Consider the following 23,604-nt stretch of genomic DNA (forward strand, 5'->3'; position numbering starts at 1 on the left):
CAGTGGGTCGGAGCGGGGTCAGCGGGGTCAGCGGGTCGGAGCGGGGGCAGTGGGTCGGAGCGGGGGCAGTGGGTCGGAGCGGGGGCAGTGGGTCGGAGCGGGGGCAGTGGGTCGGAGCGGGGCCAGTGGGTCGGAGCGGGGCCAGTGGGTCGGAGCGGGGCCAGTGGGTCGGAGCGGGGTCAGTGGGTCGGAGTAGGGTCAGCCGGTCAGAGCGGGGTCAGAGCAGGGTCAGTGGGTCAGAGCAGGGCCAGTTGGTCAGAGCGGGGTCAGTGGGTCAGAGCTGGGTCAGTTAGCCGGAGCGGGGTCAGTGGGTCAGAGCGGGGTCAGTGGGTCGGAGCGGGGTCAGTGGGTCGGAGCGGGGTCAGTGGGTCGGAGCGGGGTCAGTGGGTCGGAGCGGGGTCAGCGGGTCGGATCGGGATCAGCGGGTCAGAGCGGGGTCAGTGGGTCAGAGCGGGGTCAGTGGGTCAGAGAAGGTTCAGTGGGTCAGAGCAGGGTCAGTGGGTCAGAGCGGGGTCAGAGCTGGGCCAGTTAGCTGGAGAGGGGTCAGTGGGTCAGAGCGGGGTCAGTTAGCTAGAGCAGGGTCAGTGAGTCAGAGCTGGGTCAGTAAGCTGGAGCGGGGTCAGTGGGTCAGAGCGGGGTCAGTGGGTCGGAGCGGGGTCAGTGGGTCGGAGCGGGGTCAGTGGGTCGGAGCGGGGTCAGCGGGTCGGAGCGGTGTCAGCCGGTCAGAGCGGGGTCAGCGGGTCAGAGCAGGGTCAGTGGGTCAGAGCAGGGCCAGTTGGTCAGAGCGGGGTCAGTGGGTCAGAGCTGGGTCAGTTAGCCGGAGCGGGGGCAGTGGGTCAGAGTGTGGTCAGTGGGTCAGAGCTGGGTCAGTTAGCTGGAGCGGGGTCAGTGGGTCAGAGCGGGGTCAGTGGGTCAGAGCGGGGTCAGTGGGTCAGAGCGGGGTCAGTGGGTCGGAGCGGGGTCAGTGGGTCGGAGCGGGGTCAGCGGGTCGGAGCGGGGTCAGCGGGTCGGAGCGGGGTCAGCGGGTCGGAGCGGGGTCAGCTGGTCGGAGCGGGGTCAGCGGGTCGGAGCGGGGGCAGTGGGTCGGAGCGGGGTCAGTGGGTCGGAGCGGGGTCAGTGGGTCGGAGCGGGGTCAGCGGGTCGGAGCGGGGTCAGCGGGTCGGAGCGGGGTCAGCCGGTCAGAGCGGGGTCAGAGCAGGGTCAGTTGGTCAGAGCAGGGTCAGTTGGTCAGAGCAGGGCCAGTTGGTCAGAGCGGGGTCAGTGGGTCAGAGCTGGGTCAGTTAGCCGGAGCGGGGTCAGTGGGTCAGAGCGGGGTCAGTGGGTCAGAGCTGGGTCAGTTAGCTGGAGCGGGGTCAGTGGGTCAGAGCGGGGTCAGTGGGTCAGAGCGGGGTCAGTGGGTCGGAGCGGGGTCAGTGGGTCGGAGCGGGGTCAGTGGGTCGGAGCGGGTCGGAGCGGGGTCAGCGGGTCGGAGCGGGGTCAGCGGGTCGGAGCGTGGTCAGCGGGTCAGAGCGGGGTCAGCGGGTCAGAGCGGGGTCAGTGGGTCGGAGCGGGGTCAGTGGGTCGGAGCGGGGTCAGCGGGTCGGAGCGGGATCAGCGGGTCGGAGCGGGATCAGCGGGTCAGAGCGGGGTCAGCGGGTCAGAGCGGGGTCTGTGGGTCAGAGCGGGGTCAGTGGGTCAGAGAAGGGTCAGTGGGTCAGAGCAGGGTCAGTGGGTCAGAGCGGGGTCAGAGCTGGGCCAGTTAGCTGGAGCGGGGTCAGTGGGTCAGAGCGGGGTCAGTTAGCTAGAGCAGGGTCAGTGAGTCAGAGCTGGGTCAGTTAGCTGGAGCGGGGTCAGTGGGTCAGAGCGGGGTCAGTGGGTCGGAGCGGGGTCAGTGGGTCGGAGCGGGGTCAGTGGGTCGGAGCGGGGTCAGTGGGTCGGAGCGGGGTCAGTGGGTCGGAGCGGGGTCAGTGGGTCGGAGCGGGGTCAGTGGGTCGGAGCGGGGTCAGCCGGTCAGAGCGGGGTCAGCGGGTCAGAGCATGGTCAACGGGTCAGAGCAGGGTCAGTGGGTCAGAGCAGGGCCAGTTGGTGAGAGCGGGGTCAGTGGGTCAGAGCAGGGTAAGTTAGCCGGAGCGGGGTCAGTGGGTCAGAGCGGTGTCAGTGGGTCAGAGCTGGGTCAGTTAGCTGGAGCGGGGTCAGTGGGTCAGAGCGGGGTCAATGGGTCAGAGCGGGGTCAGTGGGTCAGAGCGGGGTCAGTGGGTCAGAGCGGTGTCAGTGGGTCAGAGCCGGGTCAGTGGGTCAGACCCCCGGAGGGACGGTACAAACTCGCTGTGAAATGCTGCCACAATTAGACATTGTAAATGTAACACACTTACCACCTGCAGGTTTTGGACATTGGTGACAGTTTGACCATTCCTGATGAGTTCACAGAGGAGGAGAGGATGTCGGGTATGTGGTGGAAACAGCTGCTGTCTGGAGCCATGGCTGGTGCTGTGTCCCGTACTGGCACTGCCCCTCTCGATCGACTCAAAGTCCTCATGCAGGTACTTCATAAAATACAATCCGCTTTGTGTCTGCTGGTAGCTGTAAAGCTAAACAAAGCCTACACTGCCCACAATAGATAATTAAATTCTCATTTTGTAAAATCTGTCTCTACACCTTTTGGACTATCATAACTGAATGTTTTTGTAGAATAATCTGTAAACTAAGTGTCTGTATTTTGTTAGACAGTAAAGTACGACAGGTAATTTAGCCTCGCAACTCAAGGCAGGATTAATCTTCTTGCTTAATGAGGGTATGTGTGTGATAGAGATCAATGCACAGGTTAAATAAAGGTGGTTAGGTTCTTACTGGCTGGAAACTCAGTTACTTGGGTCATGTTAATGCCATTTAAGAAACATCACGGTTTGTCCAGTCAACCTATTTCATAAGACCATGAGACATAGGAGCAGAATTAGGCCACTCGGCCCATCGAGTCTGCTCCGCCATTCAATCATGGCTGGTATTTTCTCATCCCCATTCTCCTGCCTTCTCCCCATAACCCCTGATCCCCTTATTAATCAAGAACCTATCTATCTCTGTCTTAAAGACACTCAGTGCTTTGGCCTCCATAGCATTCTGCGGCAAAGAGTTCCACAGATTCACCACCCTCTGGCTGAAGAAATTCCTCCTCATCTCTGTTTTAAAGGATCGTCCCTTTAGTCTGAGATTGTCTCCTCTGGATCTAGTTTTTCCTACAAGTGGAAACATCCTCTCCACGCCCACTCTATCCAGGCCTCCCAGTATCCTGTAAGTTTCAATAAGATCCCCTCTCATCCTTCAAAACTCCAACAAGTACAGACCCAGAGTCCTCAACCGTTCCTCACATGACAAGCTCTTCATTCCTGGGACTTTCTCGTGAACCTCCTCTGGACCATTTCCAAGACCAGCACATCCTTCCTTAGATACGCGGCCCGTCTGTTATCATTCTCCTCATGTGGGGCCTTTAGGTTTCTGAAAAATTGTGTCACCTTCCATTTGATAAAGTGCCACATTCTAGTTTAGAAAGATACCAACAGCAGTGAGATGGAGGCCTGGTCAGAGTGTAGCTGTATTGGAATCCAGGAACCCAGGCTCTGGGGCTATGGTCTGAAATCCCAACACAGCAACTTTTCTTTTTATTCGTTCACGAGATGTGGGTGTGGGTCTCAGAGCGTTACCCTGGGTCTCAGAGCGTTACCCTGGGTCCCAGAGCGTTACCCTGGGTCCCAGAGCGTTACCCTGGGTCCCAGAGCGTTACCCTGGGTCCCAGAGCGTTACCGCGGGTCCCAGAGCGTTACCCTGGGTCCCCAGAGCGTTACCCTGGGTCCCCAGAGCGTTACCCTGGGTCCCCAGAGCGTTACCCTGGGTCCCCATAGCGTTACCCTGGGTCCCAGAGCGTTACCCTGGGTCCCCATAGCGTTACCCTGGGTCCCAGAGTGTTACCCTGGGTCCCCAGAGTGTTACCCTGGGTCCCCAGAGCGTTACCCTGGGTCTCAGAGCGTTACCCTGGGTCCCAGAGCGTTACCCTGGGTCCCCAGAGCGTTACCCTGGGTCCCAGAGCGTTACCCTGGGTCCCCAGAGCGTTACCCCGGGTCCCAGAGGTTTACCCCGGGTCCCAGAGGTTTACCCCGGGTCCCAGAGCGTTACCCCGGGTCCCAGAGCATTACCCTGGGTCCCCAGAGCGTTACCCTGGGTCCCCAGAGCGTTACCCTGGGTCCCCAGAGCGTTACCCAGGGTCCCAGAGCGTTACCCTGGGTCCCAGAGCGTTACCCTGGGTCTCAGAGCGTTACCCTGGGTCCCCAGAGCGTTACCCAGGGTCCCAGAGCGTTACCCTGTGTCCCAGAGCGTTACCCTGGGTCCCAGAGCGTTACCGCGGGTCCCAGAGCGTTACCCTGGGTCCCCAGAGCGTTACCCTGGGTCCCCAGAGCGTTACCCTGGGTCCCCATAGCGTTACCCTGGGTCCCAGAGCGTTACCCTGGGTCCCCATAGCATTACCCTGGGTCCCAGAGTGTTACCCTGGGTCCCCAGAGCGTTACCCTGGGTCTCAGAGCGTTACCCTGGGTCCCAGAGCGTTACCCTGGGTCCCCAGAGCGTTACCCTGGGTCCCAGAGCGTTACCCTGGGTCCCCAGAGCGTTACCCCGGGTCCCAGAGCGTTACCCCGGGTCTCAGAGCGTTACCCTGGGTCTCAGAGTGTTACCCTGGGTCCCAGAGCGTTACCCTGGGTCTCAGAGCGTTACCCTGGGTCTCAGAGTGTTACCCTGGGTCTCAGAGCGTTACCCTGGGTCACTGGATTACTCTTCCAACCACAATGCCTCTGCGCCACCCCCTCCCCAAAACTCAATCAATAAATCTCAAATTGAAAGCTGGTTATTTGTGATGTGACCATGAAACCAGAGTCGATTATTGTAAAAATCCATCCCTTTAGGGTAGGAAATCTGCCGTCCTTCCCCAGCCTGGCCTCCACGTGACTCCAGGCCCACAGCAGTGTGGTTGACTCTTAAATCTTTTCTGAAATTGCCAAGTGAGACACTCAGTTAGAGATGAGTAATACAGGCTGGCCCAGCCACTCCCAGCCACGCCTCAGCCACGTCTCAGCCACGCCTCAGCCACTCCCAGCCACGCCTCAGCCACGCCTCACCCACGCCTCACCCACGTCTCAGCCACTCCCAGCCACGTCTCAGCCACGTCTCAGCCAAATCCCAGCCACGCCCCAGCCACGTCTCAGCCACGCCTCACCCACGTCTCAGCCACTCCCAGCCACGTCTCAGCCACGTCTCAGCCAAATCCCAGCCACGCCCCAGCCACGTCTCAGCCACTCCCAGCCACGCCTCAGCCACGTCTCAGCCACTCCCAGCCACGTCTCAGCCACGTCTCAGCCACGCCTCAGCCACTCCCAGCCACGCCTCAGCCACGTCTCAGCCACTCCCAGCCACGCCTCAGCCACGTCTCAGCCATGTCTCAGCCACTCCCAGCCACGCCTCAGCCACGTCTCAGCCATGCCTCAGCCACTCCCAGCCACGCCTCAGCCACGTCTCAGCCACTCCCAGCCACGCCTCAGCCACGTCTCAGCCACTCCCAGCCACGTCTCAGCCACGTCTCAGCCACTCCCAGCCACTCCCAGCCACGTCTCAGCCACACTCTGCCACGCCCATAGCCAAGGAAAGATTAAAAATCAAAATCCCTGTTTCTGCACTGTGCCTATTGTATTGTACACTTGGGTATTTACTTGATATTTTAACAAGTTTATATTGTTTTCAAACTAGGTCCATGCTTCCAAATCAAACCAAATGAATATATTCAGTGGATTCAAGCAGATGCTTAAAGAAGGAGGGGTGGTGTCTTTGTGGCGAGGAAATGGGATGAATGTGGTGAAAATAGCGCCAGAAACAGCCATTAAATTCATGGCGTATGAGCAGGTACGGGGGAGTTTGGAAGGACTTGTTCTAATTTTGCATAAAAGCAGATTTTGCTGAGGGAGTAAATGTTGCTCAGTGAATAATAACCGAGTAATTTGTGTTTGTGGAGATTGTCACTGGATGAGGGTTCATCGTTGCAGTGACACAGCCGCTGGAAAGCAAGAGAGAGGGGTTCAGAAATATTGGCAAGTGTGAGCGGCCATTAACATCTGGATCAGTATTAGGAGTGATGCCAGTTCCAGGAACAGGATCAACACTCCAATCGGTGTCGGCCCCGGGAGACGGATCGGCGTCGACTCCGGGAGACGGATCAGCGTTGACTCCGGTGAGACGGATCGGCGTCGGCTCCGGGAGACGGATCAGCGTCGGCTCCGGTGAGACGGATCGGCGTCGGCTCCGGGAGACGAATCGCGTCGACTCCGGGAGACGGATCGGCGTCGACTCCGGGAGACGGATCGGCGTCGGCTCCGGTGAGACGGATCGGCGTCGACTCCGGGAGACGGATCGGCGTCGACTCCGGGAGACGGATCGGCGTCGGCTCCGGGAGACGGATCGGCGTCGACTCCGGGAGACGGATCGGCGTCGACTCCGGGAGACGGATCGGCGTCGACTCCGGGAGACGGATCGGCGTCGACTCCGGGAGACGGATCGGCGTCGACTCCGGGAGACGGATCGGCGTCGACTCCGGGAGACGGATCGGCGTCGACTCCGGGAGACGGATCGGCGCGACTCCGGGAGACGGATCGGCGTCGACTCCGGGAGACGGATCGGCGTCGACTCCGGGAGACGGATCGGCGTCGACTCCGGGAGACGGATCGCGTCGACTCCGGGAGACGGATCGGCGTCGACTCCGGGAGACGGATCGGCGTCGACTCCAGGAGACGGATCGGCGTCGACTCCGGGAGACGGAACGGCGTCGACTCCGGGAGACGGATCGGCGTCGACTCCGGGAGACGGATCGGCGTCGACTCCGGGAGACTGATCACATCGACTCCGGGAGGCGAATCACGTCGACTCCGGGAGACGGTTCGGCGTCGACTCCGGGAGACGAATCACGTCGACTCCGGGAGACGGATCGGCGTCGACTCCGGGAGACGAATCACGTCGACTCCGGGAGACGAATCACGTCGACTCCGGGAGACGAATCACGACGACTCCGGGAGACGGTTCGGCGTCGACTCCGGGAGACGGATCACGTCGACTCCGGGAGACGGATCGGCGTCGACTCCGGGAGACGGATCACGTCGACTCCGGGAGACGGATCGGCGTCGACTCCGGGAGACGAATCACGTCGACTCCGGGAGACGAATCACGTCGACTCCGGGAGACGTATCACGTCGACTCCGGGAGACGTATCACGTCGACTCCGGGAGACGTATCACGTCGACTCCGGGAGACGAATCACGTCGACTCCGGGAGACGGTTCGGCGTCGACTCCGGGAGACGAATCACGTCGACTCCGGGAGACGGATCACGTCGACTCCGGGAGACGGATCACGTCGACTCCGGGAGACGGATCGGCGTCGACTCCGGGAGACGGATCGGCGTCGACTCCGGGAGACGGATCGGCGTCGACTCCAGGAGGCGGATCGGCGTCGACTCCGGGAGACGAATCACGTCGACTCCGGGAGACGGATCGGCGTCGACTCCGGGAGACGGATCGGCGTCGACTCCGGGAGACGAATCACGTCGACTCCTGGAGACGGATCGGTGTCGACTCCGGGAGACGAATCACGTCGACTCCGGGAGACGGATCGGCGTCGGCTCCGGGAGACGGATCGGCGTCGACTCCGGGAGACGGATCACGTCGACTCCGGGAGACGGATCGGTGTCGGCTCTGGAATCCGGATCGGTGTTGACTCCGGGAGCCAGATCGGCGTGGACTCCGGGAGATGGATCGGTGTCGGCTCTGGAATCCGGATCAGTGTCTCCTCCGGGAGCCGGATCGGTGTCAACTCCGGGAGTCGGATCGGCGTCGGCTCCGGGAGCCGGATCGGCGTTGACTCTGAGGAGACGGATCGGCGTCGGCTCCGGGAGACGGATCGGCGTCGATTCCGGGAGACGGATCGGCGTCAACTCCGAGGAGACGGATCGGCGTCGGCTCCGGGAGATGGATCGGCGTCGACTCCGGGAGAGGGATCGGCGTCGACTCCGGGAGACGGAATCGGCGTCGACTCCGGGAGACGGATCGGCGTCAACTCCGAGGAGACGGATCGGCGTCGGCTCCGGGAGTCGGTTCGGTGTCAACTCCGGGAGTCGGTTCGGTGTCGGCTCTGAGGAGACGAATCGGCGTCGACTCCGAGGAGATGGATCAACGTCGACTCTGGGAGATGGATCGGTGTCAGCTCTGGAATCCGGATCAGTGTCTACTCCCGGAGCCGGATCGGCGTCTGCTCTGAGAGCCGGATCGGTGTCAACTCCGGTTCTGGGAGTCGGGTCTGTGTGGATTCCGGGATTGTCTGTGTGGGTTCTGGGAGTCGGGTCTGTGTGGGTTCTGGGAGTCGGGTCTGTGTTGGTTCTGGGAGTCGGGTCTGTGTTGGTTCTGGGATTCGGGTCTGTGTTGGCTCCGAGAGTCGAGTCTGTGTTGGTTCTGGGAGTCGGGTCTGTGTTGGTTCTGGGAGTCGAGTCTGTGTTGGTTCTGGGAGTCGGGTCTGTGTTGGTTCTGGGAGTCGAGTCTGTGTTGGTTCTGGGAGTCGAGTCTGTGTTGGTTCTGGGAGTCGGGTCTGTGTTGGTTCTGGGAGTCGAGTCTGTGTTGGTTCTGGGAGTCGGGTCTGTGTTGGTTCTGGGAGTCGAGTCTGTGTTGGTTCTGGGAGTCGGGTCTGTGTTGGTTCTGGGAGTCGAGTCTGTGTTGGTTCTGGGAGTCGGGTCTGTGTTGGTTCTGGGAGTCGAGTCTGTGTTGGTTCTGGGAGTCGGGTCTGTGTTGGTTCTGGGAGTCGAGTCTGTGTTGGTTCTGGGAGTCGAGTCTGTGTTGGTTCTGGGAGTCGGGTCTGTGTTGGTTCTGGGAGTCGAGTCTGTGTTGGTTCTGGGAGTCGGGTCTGTGTTGGTTCTGGGAGTCGGGTCTGTGTTGGTTCTGGGAGTCGGGTGTCGGGTCTGTGTTGGTTCTGGGAGTCGGGTCTGTGTTGGTTCTGGGAGTCGGGTCTGTGTTGGTTCTGGGAGTCGGGTCTGTGTTGGTTCTGGGAGTCGGGTCTGTGTTGGTTCTGGGAGTCGGGTCTGTGTGGGTTCTGGGAGGGTCTGTGTTGGTTCTGGGAGTCGGGTCTGTGTTGGTTCTGGGAGTCGGGTCTGTGTTGGTTCTGGGAGTCGGGTCTGTGTTGGTTCTGGGAGGGTCTGTGTTGGTTCTGGGAGTCGGGTCTGTGTTGGCTCCGGGAGGGTCTGTGTTGGTTCTGGGAGTCGGGTCTGTGTTGGTTCTGGGAGTCAGTTCTGTGTTGGTTCTGGAAGTCGGGTCTGTGTTGGTTCTGGGAGTCGGGTCTGTGTTGGTTCCGGGAGGGTCTGTGTTGGTTCTGGGAGGGTCTGTGTTGGTTCTGGGAGTCGGGTCTGTGTTGGTTCTGGGAGTCGGGTCTGTGTTGGTTCTGGGAGTCGGGTCTGTGTTGGTTCCGGGAGGGTCTGTGTTGGTTCTAGGAGGGTCTGTGTTGGTTCTGGGAGTCGGGTCTGTGTTGGTTCTGGGAGTCGGGTCTGTGTTGGTTCTGGGAGTCGGGTCTGTGTTGGTTCTGGGAGTCGGGTCTGTGTTGGCTCCAGGAGGGTCTGTGTTGGCTCCAGGAGGGTCTGTGTTGGTTCTGGGAGTCGGGTCTGTGTTGTTTCTGGGAGTCGGGTCTGTGTTGGCTCCGGGAGGGTCTGTGTTGGTTCTGGGAGTCGGGTCTGTGTTGTTTCTGGGAGTCGGGTCTGTGTTGGCTCCAGGAGGGTCTGTGTTGGTTCTGGGAGTCGGGTCTGTGTTGGTTCTGGGAGTCGGGTCTGTGTTGGTTCTGGGAGTCGGGTCTGTGTTGGTTCTGGGAGTCGGGTCTGTGTTGGTTCTGGGAGTCGGGTCTGTGTGGGTTGTGGGAGGGTCTGTGTTGGTTCTGGGAGTCGGGTCTGTGTTGGTTCTGGGAGTCGGGTCTGTGTGGGTTGTGGGAGGGTCTGTGTTGGTTCTGGGAGTCGGGTCTGTGTTGGTTCTGGGAGTCGGGTTGGTTCCGCAGGGTGAGGTAATAGAAAATGGTTTCCTTGCTTCTGAATTTCCAGCATTTGACCTTTCTTCCATTTTCTGCAGTATAAGAAATTGTTTGCGAGGGACAAGCAAAACATCACAACTGCTGAGCGATTCCTCTCAGGATCCCTGGCTGGCGCCACAGCTCAAACCATTATTTATCCGATGGAGGTAGGTTTGGATTTAATGAAACACCCAAAATCCGGCACTGATATTCAGGAGCTAAATCTAGGGCAGTTAGCAAACATTTACTGCAGAGAATCAGTCGTCAGCTCAACAGGCCCTTGACAGTCCCGAAGACGTGATGTTCAGTGAATTGGCCATCCGCATTCTCCCTCTGTGTACCCGAACAGGCGCCGGAATGTGGCGACTAGGGGCTTTTCACAGTAACTTCATTGCAGTGTTAATCTAAGCCTGCTTGTGACAATAAAAATTAATATTATGTTCTAGAAAATCTTCTCCTGTCACCTCCACTGCACCTGACTTTGTCAGTACAACCTCCCATTCCCTTTTCCCTTGTTCCACTTAAATACATCTGTATTTGTATACATCTCAACCACTGCCTATTCTGGAAGGTTCCACATAAATACATTTCTCCAGAATTCCACACTGGATTTATGTGCGACACCATAGTTCTGGTTTCCCCTGAAAGTGGAAGCATTTTCTCTCTCTGAACCCTACCAGAATCCTTCTCTGAGAGTAGTAAATAGAATTCTTTACCGCAGAGAGCTGTAGAGATTAAGTCATTAAATATGTTCAAGGCTGAGACAGACAGATTTGTATTCAGTGAGGTAATCCAGGGCTTTGGGGATAAGTTGGGAAAGTGAAGTTGAGGATTCTCACACCAGATCAGTCATGGCTTAATTGAATGGCAAGCAGACTCGATGGGCCTACTTCTGCTCCTATGTCTTATGGTCTAAAGACCTCTGTCTGCTCAGCTGTCAATCTCTGGAAAAGAGGAAAGTGTCACCGCTTGCTCCATCTTTCCTGATGGTTAACTCTCAGTCCTGGTCTCATTCTTGTGAATGTTTTGTATCTTCACCAGTGCCTCAGTATTGTATAGTGTGGAGACAAGAACTTCACAGTGGTCCAAGAGTAAATAGAAGTTCTATTCAAGTTAAATGTAACTGTTTTGCTGATCAATTCTATCACTCTTAAATCACTGCTTGTTTTAGCCTGTTGACCTGTATTGCTACTTTAAATAATTTGAGTATTAACATCCTCAGATCCCTCTATTCCTCAAGCACATTTTGGCACTAATTTTCTGAGGAATATATGGCCGCCTTAGTCTTCCTACCAAAGTTGCCCCTTAGTCTTCCTACCAAAGTTGCCCCTTAGTCTTCCTACCTAACCATGAGCTCTATTTTATGTAATAACCTTTAAAAGGTACCTGGATTAGGGTTAGGGTTAGGGTTCATCGCATTCAAGGCTATGGCCAAGTGCTGGCAAATAAAAATGAGGTCACAGGTCAGGTGTTTTTCATGCGGCGGAGCAGAATCCATGGGCCAAAGGGCCCCTTCTGCACTGTGTGATCTGTGATGTGGGACCTTGTCAGATGTCTTTTGGAAATCTAAGTACAGCACATCCACAGGTTCCCCTTTATCCACATTGCTTCCTCAAAGAACTCTAATAAATTTTCCTTTCACAAAACCATGCTTTGCCACTCTATCCACGTAACTGAATTTCCACATTCCTTCAACCATTCTCCTCAATATTTTCTGCACCCTCTCTAAAGCCTGCACATTCTTCCAAAAGTGCAGTATCCAGAATTAGACACACTGCCCCCCTTGTGGCCACAACATTGTTTTAGAAAGGTCATTATCATTTCCTTGCATTTGTATCTATTGCCTGTATTTTTAAAGCCAAGATGGCTTATTGACCCCTTCCTAAACCTACCCTGCTACCGACAGTGTCTTGTGCACATATATAGCAGACTCCCTGGTTGGATTCTCCAAAATGGGGCTATGTCCCCACGGCAACGTAAAAACGCTGGCGCTTCACTCCACAGATTCCTGAAGAGAGTTTGAGCCGATTCAGTGCCCTGCAGGGGGCTAGCAGGGACCAAGGGTGATTCCCGCAGCTTTAGCTGCGGATACGGCCCCCGCACTTCCAGTTTCGAATCTGCGCGTGCGCATGGCAGAGGCCTCCAGCGGCCGCACCGAGCTCCATGGCGGACTCGGACTGCGGAGGCAGCTGCAAGAAGTAGCCCCCCCCCCCCCCGATCAGCCGCGCTCCTGAAGATCCGACCAGCCCGGATCTGTCCCCCGCCGTCCATAAGCCCCCCCCCCCCCCCCCCCCCCCCGGTGTCTGACCCCCGCCCCCCACCAGGGTGGCCGTGGACTGAGTCCGCAGCCGCCACATGAGCTTCCCGAACGGCAGTAAGTGGTTAGAACCACGCCTTCGGGATCTCGGCCGGTTGGGGGCGGAGAATCGCTGGGCGGGCCTTTGGCAATGGGCCCCCAACTGTACTGAGTACTCCGCGAAACGCCGATTCTCGGGTCCCGGAGAATCGCCGAACCGACGCCAGGCCCGCGATTTCTGCATGGGTCTGTGGAAAATCCAGCCCCCTGTTCCTGCATCCCCTCTACTGTTACACCCTTTATTTTTATTGCTTTTCCTTGCTCTTGTTGCTCTTGCTAAAATACATTCCTTCACTTTTCTCTGCATTTGATTGCCACGTATCTGCCAATTCCACCAATTTGCCTGATGTTTTCCTGATGTTTTCACCACCCTCTTCACTGTCCAGGTTTTCTATCATCTACAATTTTTTTAATTGTGCCCTGTGCACCCACGGCAAGGTCATTAATAGAGTTCAATAATAGCTAGTTCCAGCCCCTGAGAAGCTCCATGTAAACCTCCTTCCAACTGGAAAAACAGCCATTGCCATGACTCTGTTTCCGATCACTCAGCCAGTTTTGTATCCATGTTGCTACACTGGGTCTCTGGTTTACTAATCCAGTGACAATATCACGATGCCACCACCTCCCTGGACCCTCTCTGTCACCTCACCAACAAACGCAAAGGCAAAATTGTGCTTAACTAACTTGATTAAGAAATTTGTGCTGGTTTTCCTAGATTAATCTATCCTTATACAAGTGATTTGCTAATTTTGTTCCGGATTATTGTCCCACCTGGCGGGCCTGTAGTTGCTGGATTTATCTTGCATCCGTTTTGAACAAGTCTGTAACTTATGCAATTCTCCAGTCCTCTAGCCCGAGTGAGGAAGTATCGAAGATTATGACCGGTACTTTCGCAATTTCCTCCCTTACTCCCCTCGGTATGCTGGGCCGCGCCACATCTGGGTCCTGGTTCAATAATCCACGTGAATTACAGACAGCCTTTATAATACCTCAACTTGTAAAACCTTTACTCCATCCAGTGTCTTTACGACCTCCTCTTTCACAACAACTTGCGCAGCATCTTTTCTTTCATAAAGACAGATGCAAAGTACTCATTTAATACCTGAGCTATGCCTCCACCCATACATCTGATTAGTTTGGCTTTAATTGACCCCACTCTACCTCTAAACACCTTTTTACTATTTATATGTTCATTTGCATTCCCTTTTCTGTTTACTGCAAATCTCTTCCTGTCGTCTGAATGTTCTATATTCAGCCTGGTTCTCTATTATAATTATTTGACCCTTTTTTTCCTTCATCTTACTTTAACTCTTTTATCAGCAATTCACCAAGTCTCCTTTAACAGCACCTTCTAAACCCACAATCTCTACTAACTAGAAGGCAGATGCACGGGAACACCATCACCTGTAAGTTCCCCTCCAAACCACACATCATCCTGACTTCTTCCTTCACTGTCACTGGGTCAGAATCCAGGAACTCCCTCCCTAACAGCATTGTGGATGTATCTACCCAAAAGGACTGCATCAGAAGGCAACTCCCCAGCATCACCAACACGAACATAGGAACAAGGAGCAGGAGTAGACCATTCACCCCTGGAGCCTGCTCTGCCATTGAGTAAGATCATGGCTAACCTGCACTCCACATTCCTGCTGACTCCCCAATAACCTTTCACCCCCCCCCTTGTGAATAAAGAATCTATCGGGCTCTGCCTTATAAATACTCAAAGAATCTGCTTCTACTGCCTTTTGAGGAAGAGATCTCCACAAAACCCTCAGAGAGGAAAGAAATTCTCCTCATCTGCCTTGAATGGGAACCCCTTATTAATAAACAGCCCCCCCCCTAGTTTTGGATTCTCCCACAAGAGGAAACATTCATAAAAATGTTGGCTTGGTCAGAGGTGCCCTCATCCACCATCCAGGGAGCTCTGGCTCTGGTTTTCCTGACTTTCCCCTTTGTGGAAATGTACCTTGACTGTACCTGAATTATCTTCTCTTTAAAGAGAGCCTGCTGTTCAATGATAGTTTTGCCTGCCAATCTTTCATTCCAGTTTACCCAGGTCAGGTCCATTCTCACCCCACTGAAGTTGGTCTTTCTCGAATTAATTATTTTTAGTATTCAGGTTGCTTGTTGTCTTTTCCAAATCTAACCTGAACCTTCTGATACAATGATCACTATCCCGAACTGTTCTCCTGTTGACTTACTTGATCCACCTCAGAACCAAATACTGTAATGCCTCCTTCCTCTTTGGGCCGGAAACATATTGATGTAGAAAATTCTCCTGAACATGCTTCAGAAAATCTTTATCTCTGTGCCCTTTACAATCTGGGTCTCCATTAGGATAATGAACGTCCAACATTACAACTGCCCTAGTTGTTGTCTCTTTCTGTAATTGCCCTGCAAATTTGTTCCTCTATACTTTTTCCAATAGTTGATGGCCGAGTAGAATACACCCAGTGCTGTAATGGTACCTCCATTGTTTATTAACTCAAACAGAATAGATTTTATCCTTTATCGGCGCCTGTTCAGGTACACAGGGAGAATTCAGAATGTCCAATTCACCTAATATCACATCTTTCGGGACTTGTGGGAGGAAACCGGAGCACCCAGAGGAAACCCACGCAGACATGGGGAGAACGTGCAGACTCCGCACAGACAGTGTCCCAGCGGGAATCGAACCTGGGACCCTGGCGCTGTGAAGCAATGTGCTAACCACTGTGCTACCATGCTGCCCATATCCAGGCTTGAGGTGACAAGTGACAAGTAACATTCACGCCACACAAGTGCCAGGCAGTGACCATCTCCACGAAGAGAGATCTAACCATTGCCCCTTGACATTCATTGGCATTACCATTGCTGAATCCCCTACTATCAATTTACTGGGGTTACCATTGACTAGAAACTGAGCTGGAATAGCCATCTAAATCCTGTGGGTATCAGATCAGGACAAAGGCTGGGAATCCTGTGGTGAGTGACTCATCTCCTGACTCCCCAAAGCCTGTCTCCCATCGACAAGACACACAAGTCAGGAGTGTGTTGGAATACTCTCCATTAGGGGCTGGTTTAGCACAGTGGGCTAAATAGCTGGCTTGTAAAGCAGACCAAGGCCAGCAGCACGGTTCAATTCCCGTACCAGCCTCCCCGAACAGGCGCCGGAATCCGGCGACTAGGGGCTTTTCACAGTAATTTCATTTGAAGCCTACTTGTGACAATAAGCGATTTTCATTTCATTTCATTTGCCTCGATGCGTGCAGCTCCAACAACACTCCAGATGCCCGCACCATCCAGGATAAAGCAATCCACACAGATTCCACATCATCTGCACTAATATCTTTCCTCAATATTGTATCAATATCTTCTTTAATCAGCAATGCAACTCCACCACCTTTTCCTTTCTGTCTTTCCTTCCTAAAAACTGAACAGCCTCAATGTTTAGTTCCCATCCTCGGTCACCTTGGAGCCATGTCGCTGTAATCCCAACTATATCATATCCCTTTACATCTATCTGATCTTGATGAACAGCATGGTTTTGTGAAGGGGAGGTTGTGTCTCACTAACTTGATTGGGTCTTTTGAGGAGGTGTCTAGGATGATTGAGGAAGGTAGGGCAATGGATGTTGTCTACATGCACTTCAGTAAAGCCTTTGACAAGGCCCCTCATGGCAGACTGGTCCAAAAGGAGATGAGCTGGCAAGGTGGATACTGGCTCGATCATAGAAGACAGGGTAGCGGAGGAAGGGTGCTTAGTCCAGACAGATGTGAGGTAATGCATTTTGGAAGGTCTATTACAGGTGGAAAATATACCGTAAATGGCAGAACCCTTAAGTGTATTGACAGGTGGAGGGACAGGTCACTGAAAGTGGCAACACAGGTGGAGAAGGTAGTCAAGAAGGCATACGGCATGCTTGCCTTCATTGGCCGGGGCATTGAGTATAAGAATTGGCAAGTCATGTTGCAGCTGTATAGAACCTTATTTAGGCCACACTTGGAGTATTGTGTTCAATTCTGGTCGCCACACTACAGAAGGATGTGGAGGCTTTAGAGTTATTCAACTCGCGAGGCCCCTGGTCAAAACTCATTGGGCTGATTTCTCTGCCCCGCCCTGCCTCATTTCTGTTTCATCCCGCTGGCGGGATGCTCCGTACGCCAGCTGGTCAATGGGATTTCCTATTGTGGGGCAGCCCAACGCCTGGGCTGCCGGCAAAATGGAGCATCCGGCCCGCGGAGAATCCCGCCCATTGTGCTTTGGAGCAGTTATCAATGGGGCCATTAGCACCACATTGGAGATTAGGGTTCACAAATAGCTGCCTTTGTCCATAGTTGGCTGGGTCAGACATTTCGTCTGCTGATCTCTTGTGTTGGCTGGAATGTTTCTACAATGCAAGAAGTGTTACATTCCATGGGTTTGAGGTCTTAGCCACTCCTGTAGCAATGAGTTAGCCAGAATAATGCTCCTGACACCATGTGAACACTCAGAGTGTGAAGAACGTGATCGCTGATCAAACATTGACCACTGTGTTTAGCTGTGGAGCCTTGCTGTGGGGAAGTTATTCAGGAATTCACCATTTAATGGTGGGGAGATTGAGCTCTGCTTCAGTCTAAATGCTAACTATTCTTCTTCTGTTTCGCTGGTGTTTGCAAGGTGATGAAGACCAGAATGGCTTTGCGAAAGACAGGACAATACTCGGGGGTAGGGGACTGCGTCAAGAAAATTATCAAGCACGAAGGATTGATTGCATTTTACAAAGGTTACATTCCAAACATTCTGGGTATTATACCATACGCTGGAATTGACCTTGCTATCTATGAGGTAGGTTCTTAAAAGAAAACCTTGAATGTTGTTTGTTGTTTAAGGAGAGGTGGGCCAGTGATCAATCTTGTCTGTCCCTCACTGTTCCATACACCCGATTGGATTGGATTGGTTTATTGTCACGTGTACCGAGGTACATTGAAAAGTATCGATCTGTGTACAGTCCAGACAGATCATTCCATACATGAAAATACACAATTGTTAGACGTTTTAGTTGTTGTGAAATAAAGAGTCTAAAGTTCTCATTCCTTATCACCAAAACCCATTTATTTCACTTCCACAGCCTCTGCACAAAACTCTTAACAACACACCACCTGCCAGAGGCCACCTGAAGCCCCTTTACATATCAGTGTCAATTAATGGATACGTAACATAAATGAGACAACTAATTGCAATGTCTCTTAACCCATTACTGAACAGTCTCCCTTTCCTTGGAGAAAAAAATAATTGGGTGAAAACAAAATTTCAAGAAACTCAAAAACACACACATGATGTCCCCCCCTTTTTTTTTGTTTGGACGAGAAAGAAAAAAAATCAGCCACGGAAACAAGCGCCCTTCATTAACAATATCCAAAAGTTTCTGTGAACTCACCCCTCTTTTCGTAAAACAGACTGACAGTTGATAGCTTCTGTCGACCCATTTAATTTTTGTTATATCCCCTCTGTCCAACATCTGCTTCAAACTTGCGATGTCTATCCGTAACCTCTTTTCATTGACACTTTTTGTAGAGAGCACATCTTCCCACAGGGATTTATTGTCAATGTGACAGTCAATAGGTATATTACCCAAATCCCCTAATCCCAAAATTTCTGTCAATATCATACTTGTATAAAAGGCCATATCCCCCGCCTCTACAAGGCTTAACGTCTCAGCAGCCAAAGTGCTTTTTACCACTCTCCTTATTTTTTTTGTTCCCCACACAAGTGGGCAACATTTACCATTGTTCCCCAAAAGGAAAATTATAAAACCTCCTGCGCTTGAAACCCCATCACATAAATTTGCGTAGGACGCATCACTATAAACTATGAGTTTCAAGTGCTTGCAGTCACCTAAAACCGGGAACTTCAAAACACACTCCTGCATTTTTAGTTTGGCCAACGCTTTATTTGCGCTTATTATGTCTTCCACTTTGGGATCATTCATTTTTGTACTCAACTCTAAGACATCAAAACTCACGTCCGGTCTAGTCTGTCTACCTAACCAGTTCAGTTGCCCAATTAAACTTCGCAGTTGCTCTTTTTCTATCTTTGAAACCATTGCGTCTTTTTGTGAAACTCGGCCACGACTAATTGCTATTGGGGTGATGCTTTCCAAATAAGATTACTGACGTAAAGTTGCCCCGAACTTAGTCTGTCCAATTTCCAGTCCAATATATTTAAATGCACCGGAAGCCTGACTTCCAACCCTGAATTCTTTCCTCAAACCAGAGATTACAATAGCTTCAAAATCACTAGTCCCACCCCACAAAAAATCATCGACATGCATCATAAAAATGCCAGAAAGATTTCCTTTTTGGTGCCAGTAAAACATTGCAGGATCTGCTTTCAACTGGCAACAGCCTAACTTTAACAAAACTGACCTTACCGAAAAATACCAGACTCTAGATGCATCATTTAATCCATATACACATTTGTTCAACTTCCAAAGTACCCCTTCTGTGTTAGCTGCTTCTTTAGGAGGACGGAGAAAAAAGTCTCTCTGAAGCTGATGCCCCTGCAAAAAGGTAGTTTTTATATCTATAGATTTTCATTCCCATGCCTTTGTGGCTAATAGAGCCAAGAAGATCTTTAAAATAACCTTTCCTGCTGTAGGTGAATCTACCCTTAAATCCTGATCTTCTAAGTTTTCTTCAAATCCCCTTGCCACAAGCCTGGCCTTTGCCTTATAAGTTCCATCCGGAAGAACCTTTTCCGTGCAAATCCATCTGCGGAATAGAGCTCTTTGTCCCCTATCCGGTACTTCCGTGTATACCCCAAATTCACTCCAACTATGCAATTCTTGCTGTTTAGCTTCTTTAATAACTTTTTCCACCAAAATCTCACGTGCATGTGGGCTTCTACTCCTATTAGTATTCGTAGTCTTACTCATGTTCCGAGATCTTGACAAATTACGTCCCCACTCCCGCCTGGTATCTCGTTCTGTACTGCTACTGCTTGATCTTTCCTTTCTGCTGTGGGATGTCCTTTCAATAGTTCTCGACCTTTTCCTGCGGACCTGTTCACTATCTAATGTACTATCTGAACTGGCACTGTGTTTCTGTGCCCTCCATTTTTGAACTTTGTTTTCCCAATCCATTGTCTTGACTCCTTCCCCTGAATGCTGTACATTCAACCAATGTTTATACTTTCCAGTGGCCTTCCCTGCTCTACTAATAACAGTTGCATCCTTCCATTGACTAGACCCTTCAGGCAAGTATGTCACTTTTGTACCAACTTTTGGCAGTTGCCCTTTTGGAAAAATGGCCTGTTTTAATTCACCAGAAGTGTTGTGTTCCTCCACAGAAACCCTGTCTATATCAGTTAATTGGTCCTCATAGTTCTGTAACACATGCGTACCAGATGACTCTGGTTCCTCGTCATGTCTGCTCTATCTAAATTTGAAAAATTGTAATCTGTACCCATTATCCTTGATGAATGGACCCTAACAGTTTGATTACCATGTTGCAAAATAATTGTTTTGCCATCTATGCCTATGATCTTCCCTGGGCCTTTCCATTCATTAGAATTGTCTCTCTTATAGTATACCATGTCTCCTTGCTGAAAAATGGCATCTGGTGGCCGTACATTATGTCTTAAAGCTCTGCGAATTCTTTCAGAGACTTCTGCTTCCAAAAAAGCTTTTCTAATACTATGTAATGCATTTAAATGTTCAGCAAAACCAGAGCTAATTGTAGTCCCCTCCTAAGCTGGAGGCTGGTCATCCAAAATGGACGGAATTTTAGGATTTCCACCAAACACTAATTGATAAGGACTATAGCCCCCAACCATCTGCAATGAATTCTTTGCATGTACTGCCCATGCGAAAGCTGAATTTAGCCTGCAATTTGGTCGATCTGCCAAAATTTTCCGAAGTATGTCATCGATGACAGCATGATTTCTTTCACAGACACCATTACTAAATGGGCTTTCTGCAGCCGTATTCATAACTCTGATATTCATGTTTTCACACATATCCCTAAACTCATCATTAGCAAATTCTCCCCCATTGTCCGTAAGGAATTTTGCCGATGGACCCATTCCTGTCCCTATCCATTTTTCCACGATTTGATCCAGAATTACTCTCTTTTCTTTACTTCGTACAATCGTTGATTGACTAAATCTGGTTGCTAAATCTACAAAATGCAAAATAAATATATTATTTGCTTTATCCCAGATTTTAAGGTCCATGGCCACAATGTCGTTAAAATCCCTGGCCAAAGGTAGGGTTACAAATTGCCGATGCAGTTTAAATACCACAAGCTTTTTATCAACTAAAGTCCCATTTTCAACTGCCATTAACACATCCTTAACCACTCTACTTCTTGGTTTGATCAGGAAAAGGGGCTGGTTTAGCACACTGGGCTACATCGCTGGCTTTGAAAGCAGACCAAGGCAGGCCAGCAGCACGGTTCAATTCCCGTACCAGCCTCCCCGAACAGGCGCCGGAATGTGGCGACTAGGGGCTTTTCACAGTAACTTCATTTGAAGCCTACTTGTGACAATAAGCGATTTTCATTTTTCATTTTTCATCTTTCAAACCTTCACATTTGCACAGCAACCACCCTCTGCTCCCAGTGTTATAGACGTTTTAGTTGCTGTGAAATGAAGAGTCTAAAGTTCTTGTTCCTTTTCACCAAAACCCATTTATTTCACTTCCACAGCCTCTGCACAAAACTCTTATCAACACACCACCTGACAGAGGTCACCTGAAGCCCCTTTACATATCAGTGTCAATTAATGGATACTTAACATAAATGAGACAACTTAATTGCAATGTCTCTTAACCCATTACTTAACAACAATAGGGCAAACATAAAATACATAAATACACAATGTAAATACATGGCAGAGGCCACGGGTGAAGCATTACAGGAGTGTAGTACTACTCAGTAGAGAAGATGTGTGAAGAGATCAGTTCAGTCCATAAGAGAGTCGTTCAGGAGTTTGGTAACAGCGGGGAAGAAGCTGTTTTTGAATCTGCTTGTGCGCAATCTCCTGCCCGATGGTAGAATGTTTACTAACCGAGCTGGCCAGGTCCTAAAGGACTTACCTGCCATACTGGGCCTGCAGTAGGTAGGAAGTGAGTCAACAAGAAGGAAAAATGCACTTGACCTTGTCCTCACCAGTCTACCTGTTGCAGATGCATCTGTCCATGAGAGTACCAGTTCTAGTGACCACCGCACAGTCCTTGTGGAGACAAATCCTCATCTTCACACTGAGGATACGCTCTATCGTGGCATCACCAGTGAACTAAATAGGATAGATGCGGAACAAATCTAGCCACTCAAAATTGGGCATCCGTGAAATGCTGTGGCCATAATTATATTCAACCACAGTCTGTAACCTCATGGCCTGGCAAATCTCTCACTTCAGCATGACCATCAAATCAGGCAACCGACCCTGGTCTGGTTCAATGAAGCAGGAGGGCAGGCCAGGAGCAGCATCAGACATACCGAAAGATGACGGGCGTGATCTAACCAAATTCGTTCTCAGTGTGGCAGCGAGCGGGAAATGCCGGGCAGCCTGGCGAGGCCGTCACCGATATCTGACGTTAATTAGACCACTGAACAAGGGCCCACGGGCTTTTCGCCACAAATGACTGTCTCGCCAGCTGATTTGCCGGGACTGCACCCGGGGAGCAGCGTGTAATCCAGTCCTGAGAGCAAACCCCAGGCAGCACCCAACCATGCCACCAAGGAGGGGCAGCACGGTAGCATGGTGGTTAGCACAATTGCTTCACAGCTTCAGGGTCCCAGGTTCGATTCCCGGCTGGGTCACTGTCTGTGCGGAGTCTGCACATCCTCCCCGTGTCTGCGTGGGTTTCCTCCGGGTGCTCCGGTTTCCTCCCACAGTGCAAAGATGTGCAGGTTAGGTGGATTGGCCATGATAAATTGCCCTTAGTGTTGGGTGGGATTACTGGGTTATGGGGATGGGGTGGAGGTGTTGACCTTGGGTAGGGTGCTCTTTCCAAGAGCTGGTGCAGACTCGATGGGCCGAATGGCCTCCTTCCGCACTATAAATTCTATGATTCTTTGAGACCAGGGCTGCTATTCAGGGATACCGACCTGGCCAGGCTCATGGGATGGAGTCGGGACTGGACACCCTGTTCGCCCGAGGGGGTCGGAGGGTAGGCCACAGGGCAGCCAGTGCGACCTGGGAGGCAGTGGCAAGGACCGTCACCCAGTGCTGCATGAAGCTCAACGACCTCAACCGGGCCGCATTGGGTGAGTTGGCACCAGCCCCCTGGCACCGATCCTGCCTGTCAGCCCCGGGACGCCCCAACGACCTCACGCCTGCACCTGCCCCGCCCAGCACAACACCGCCAGATACCCCAGCACATCCTGGCCTCCACCACCACCCCCACCCATGCCCAGTAGTGCCCACGCCTTCCCCTGTCATCCCCGCCCCCACCCAGTATGCATGAAGCATGTGGCTCTCTGTCCCTGCAGGAGAAGTTGGCCCACAACCGACGGGAGGTAGTAGGGGTGATGGGCCTACTCTGCGGAGGTGAGGACCCACCAGTCCCCACCCAGATGACCAGTCACATGTGAGTTGTTGATGCCAGAACGATGATCCTTCTCTGTCACTGACCACATGTCCATTCTCCTGCAGGATCACAAACCGGCAGTGGGGGCCTATCCGGGGTGGTCCCCCCCCCCTCCCCCCCAGCTTTCCATCAGAACACCTCGGAGGAGAGCTCCGAGGATGCCACCGTCAAGGCGTCACAGCTGTCACCCCACCTCCACCAGCGCAGAGACAGAGTCAGGGCGAAAGTAGTGGCTAGGCTTCTGGGGCACAATCTGGTGAGGGTGAGCACCACACAGTTGCAGATGCACACCAGGTGGAGGCAGGAACCCCCAGACGAGACAGGAGGTCTGTTGGGTCCCAGTCAGATGCTGAGCCTCTGGAACCAGGGTTACCCAAAGAACAAAGAAAAGTACAGCACAGGAACAGGCCCTCCAAGCCCGTGCCGTCCATGCTGCCCGTCTAAACTACAATCGTCTACATTTTTGGGGTCCGTATCCCTCTATTCCCATCCTATTCATGTATTTGTCAAGATGCCCCCTTAAATGTCACTATCGTCCCTGCTTCCACCACCTCCTCCGGTAGCGAGTTCCAGGCACCCACTACCCTCTGCGTAAAAAACTTGCC

At 52.5% G+C, this 23,604-nt stretch overlaps 1 protein-coding gene across 1 annotated transcript in view; it reads left to right on the plus strand.

The window, feature by feature from the left end:
- LOC140426003 (mitochondrial adenyl nucleotide antiporter SLC25A24-A-like) overlaps positions 1 to 23,604 on the plus strand; it is a 114,470-nt gene that overhangs the window by 68,932 nt on the left and 21,934 nt on the right. Inside the window, exons 5-8 of the mRNA XM_072510272.1 lie at positions 2,361 to 2,519; positions 5,761 to 5,913; positions 10,151 to 10,258; positions 17,086 to 17,253. Coding sequence (XP_072366373.1) covers positions 2,361 to 2,519; positions 5,761 to 5,913; positions 10,151 to 10,258; positions 17,086 to 17,253 — 588 coding nt within the window. The remainder of the gene's footprint in view (positions 1 to 2,360; positions 2,520 to 5,760; positions 5,914 to 10,150; positions 10,259 to 17,085; positions 17,254 to 23,604) is intronic.

Source organism: Scyliorhinus torazame, chromosome 7 (assembly GCF_047496885.1).
Source record: "Scyliorhinus torazame isolate Kashiwa2021f chromosome 7, sScyTor2.1, whole genome shotgun sequence".
In the NCBI taxonomy this organism is placed as follows: Eukaryota; Metazoa; Chordata; class Chondrichthyes; order Carcharhiniformes; family Scyliorhinidae; genus Scyliorhinus; species Scyliorhinus torazame.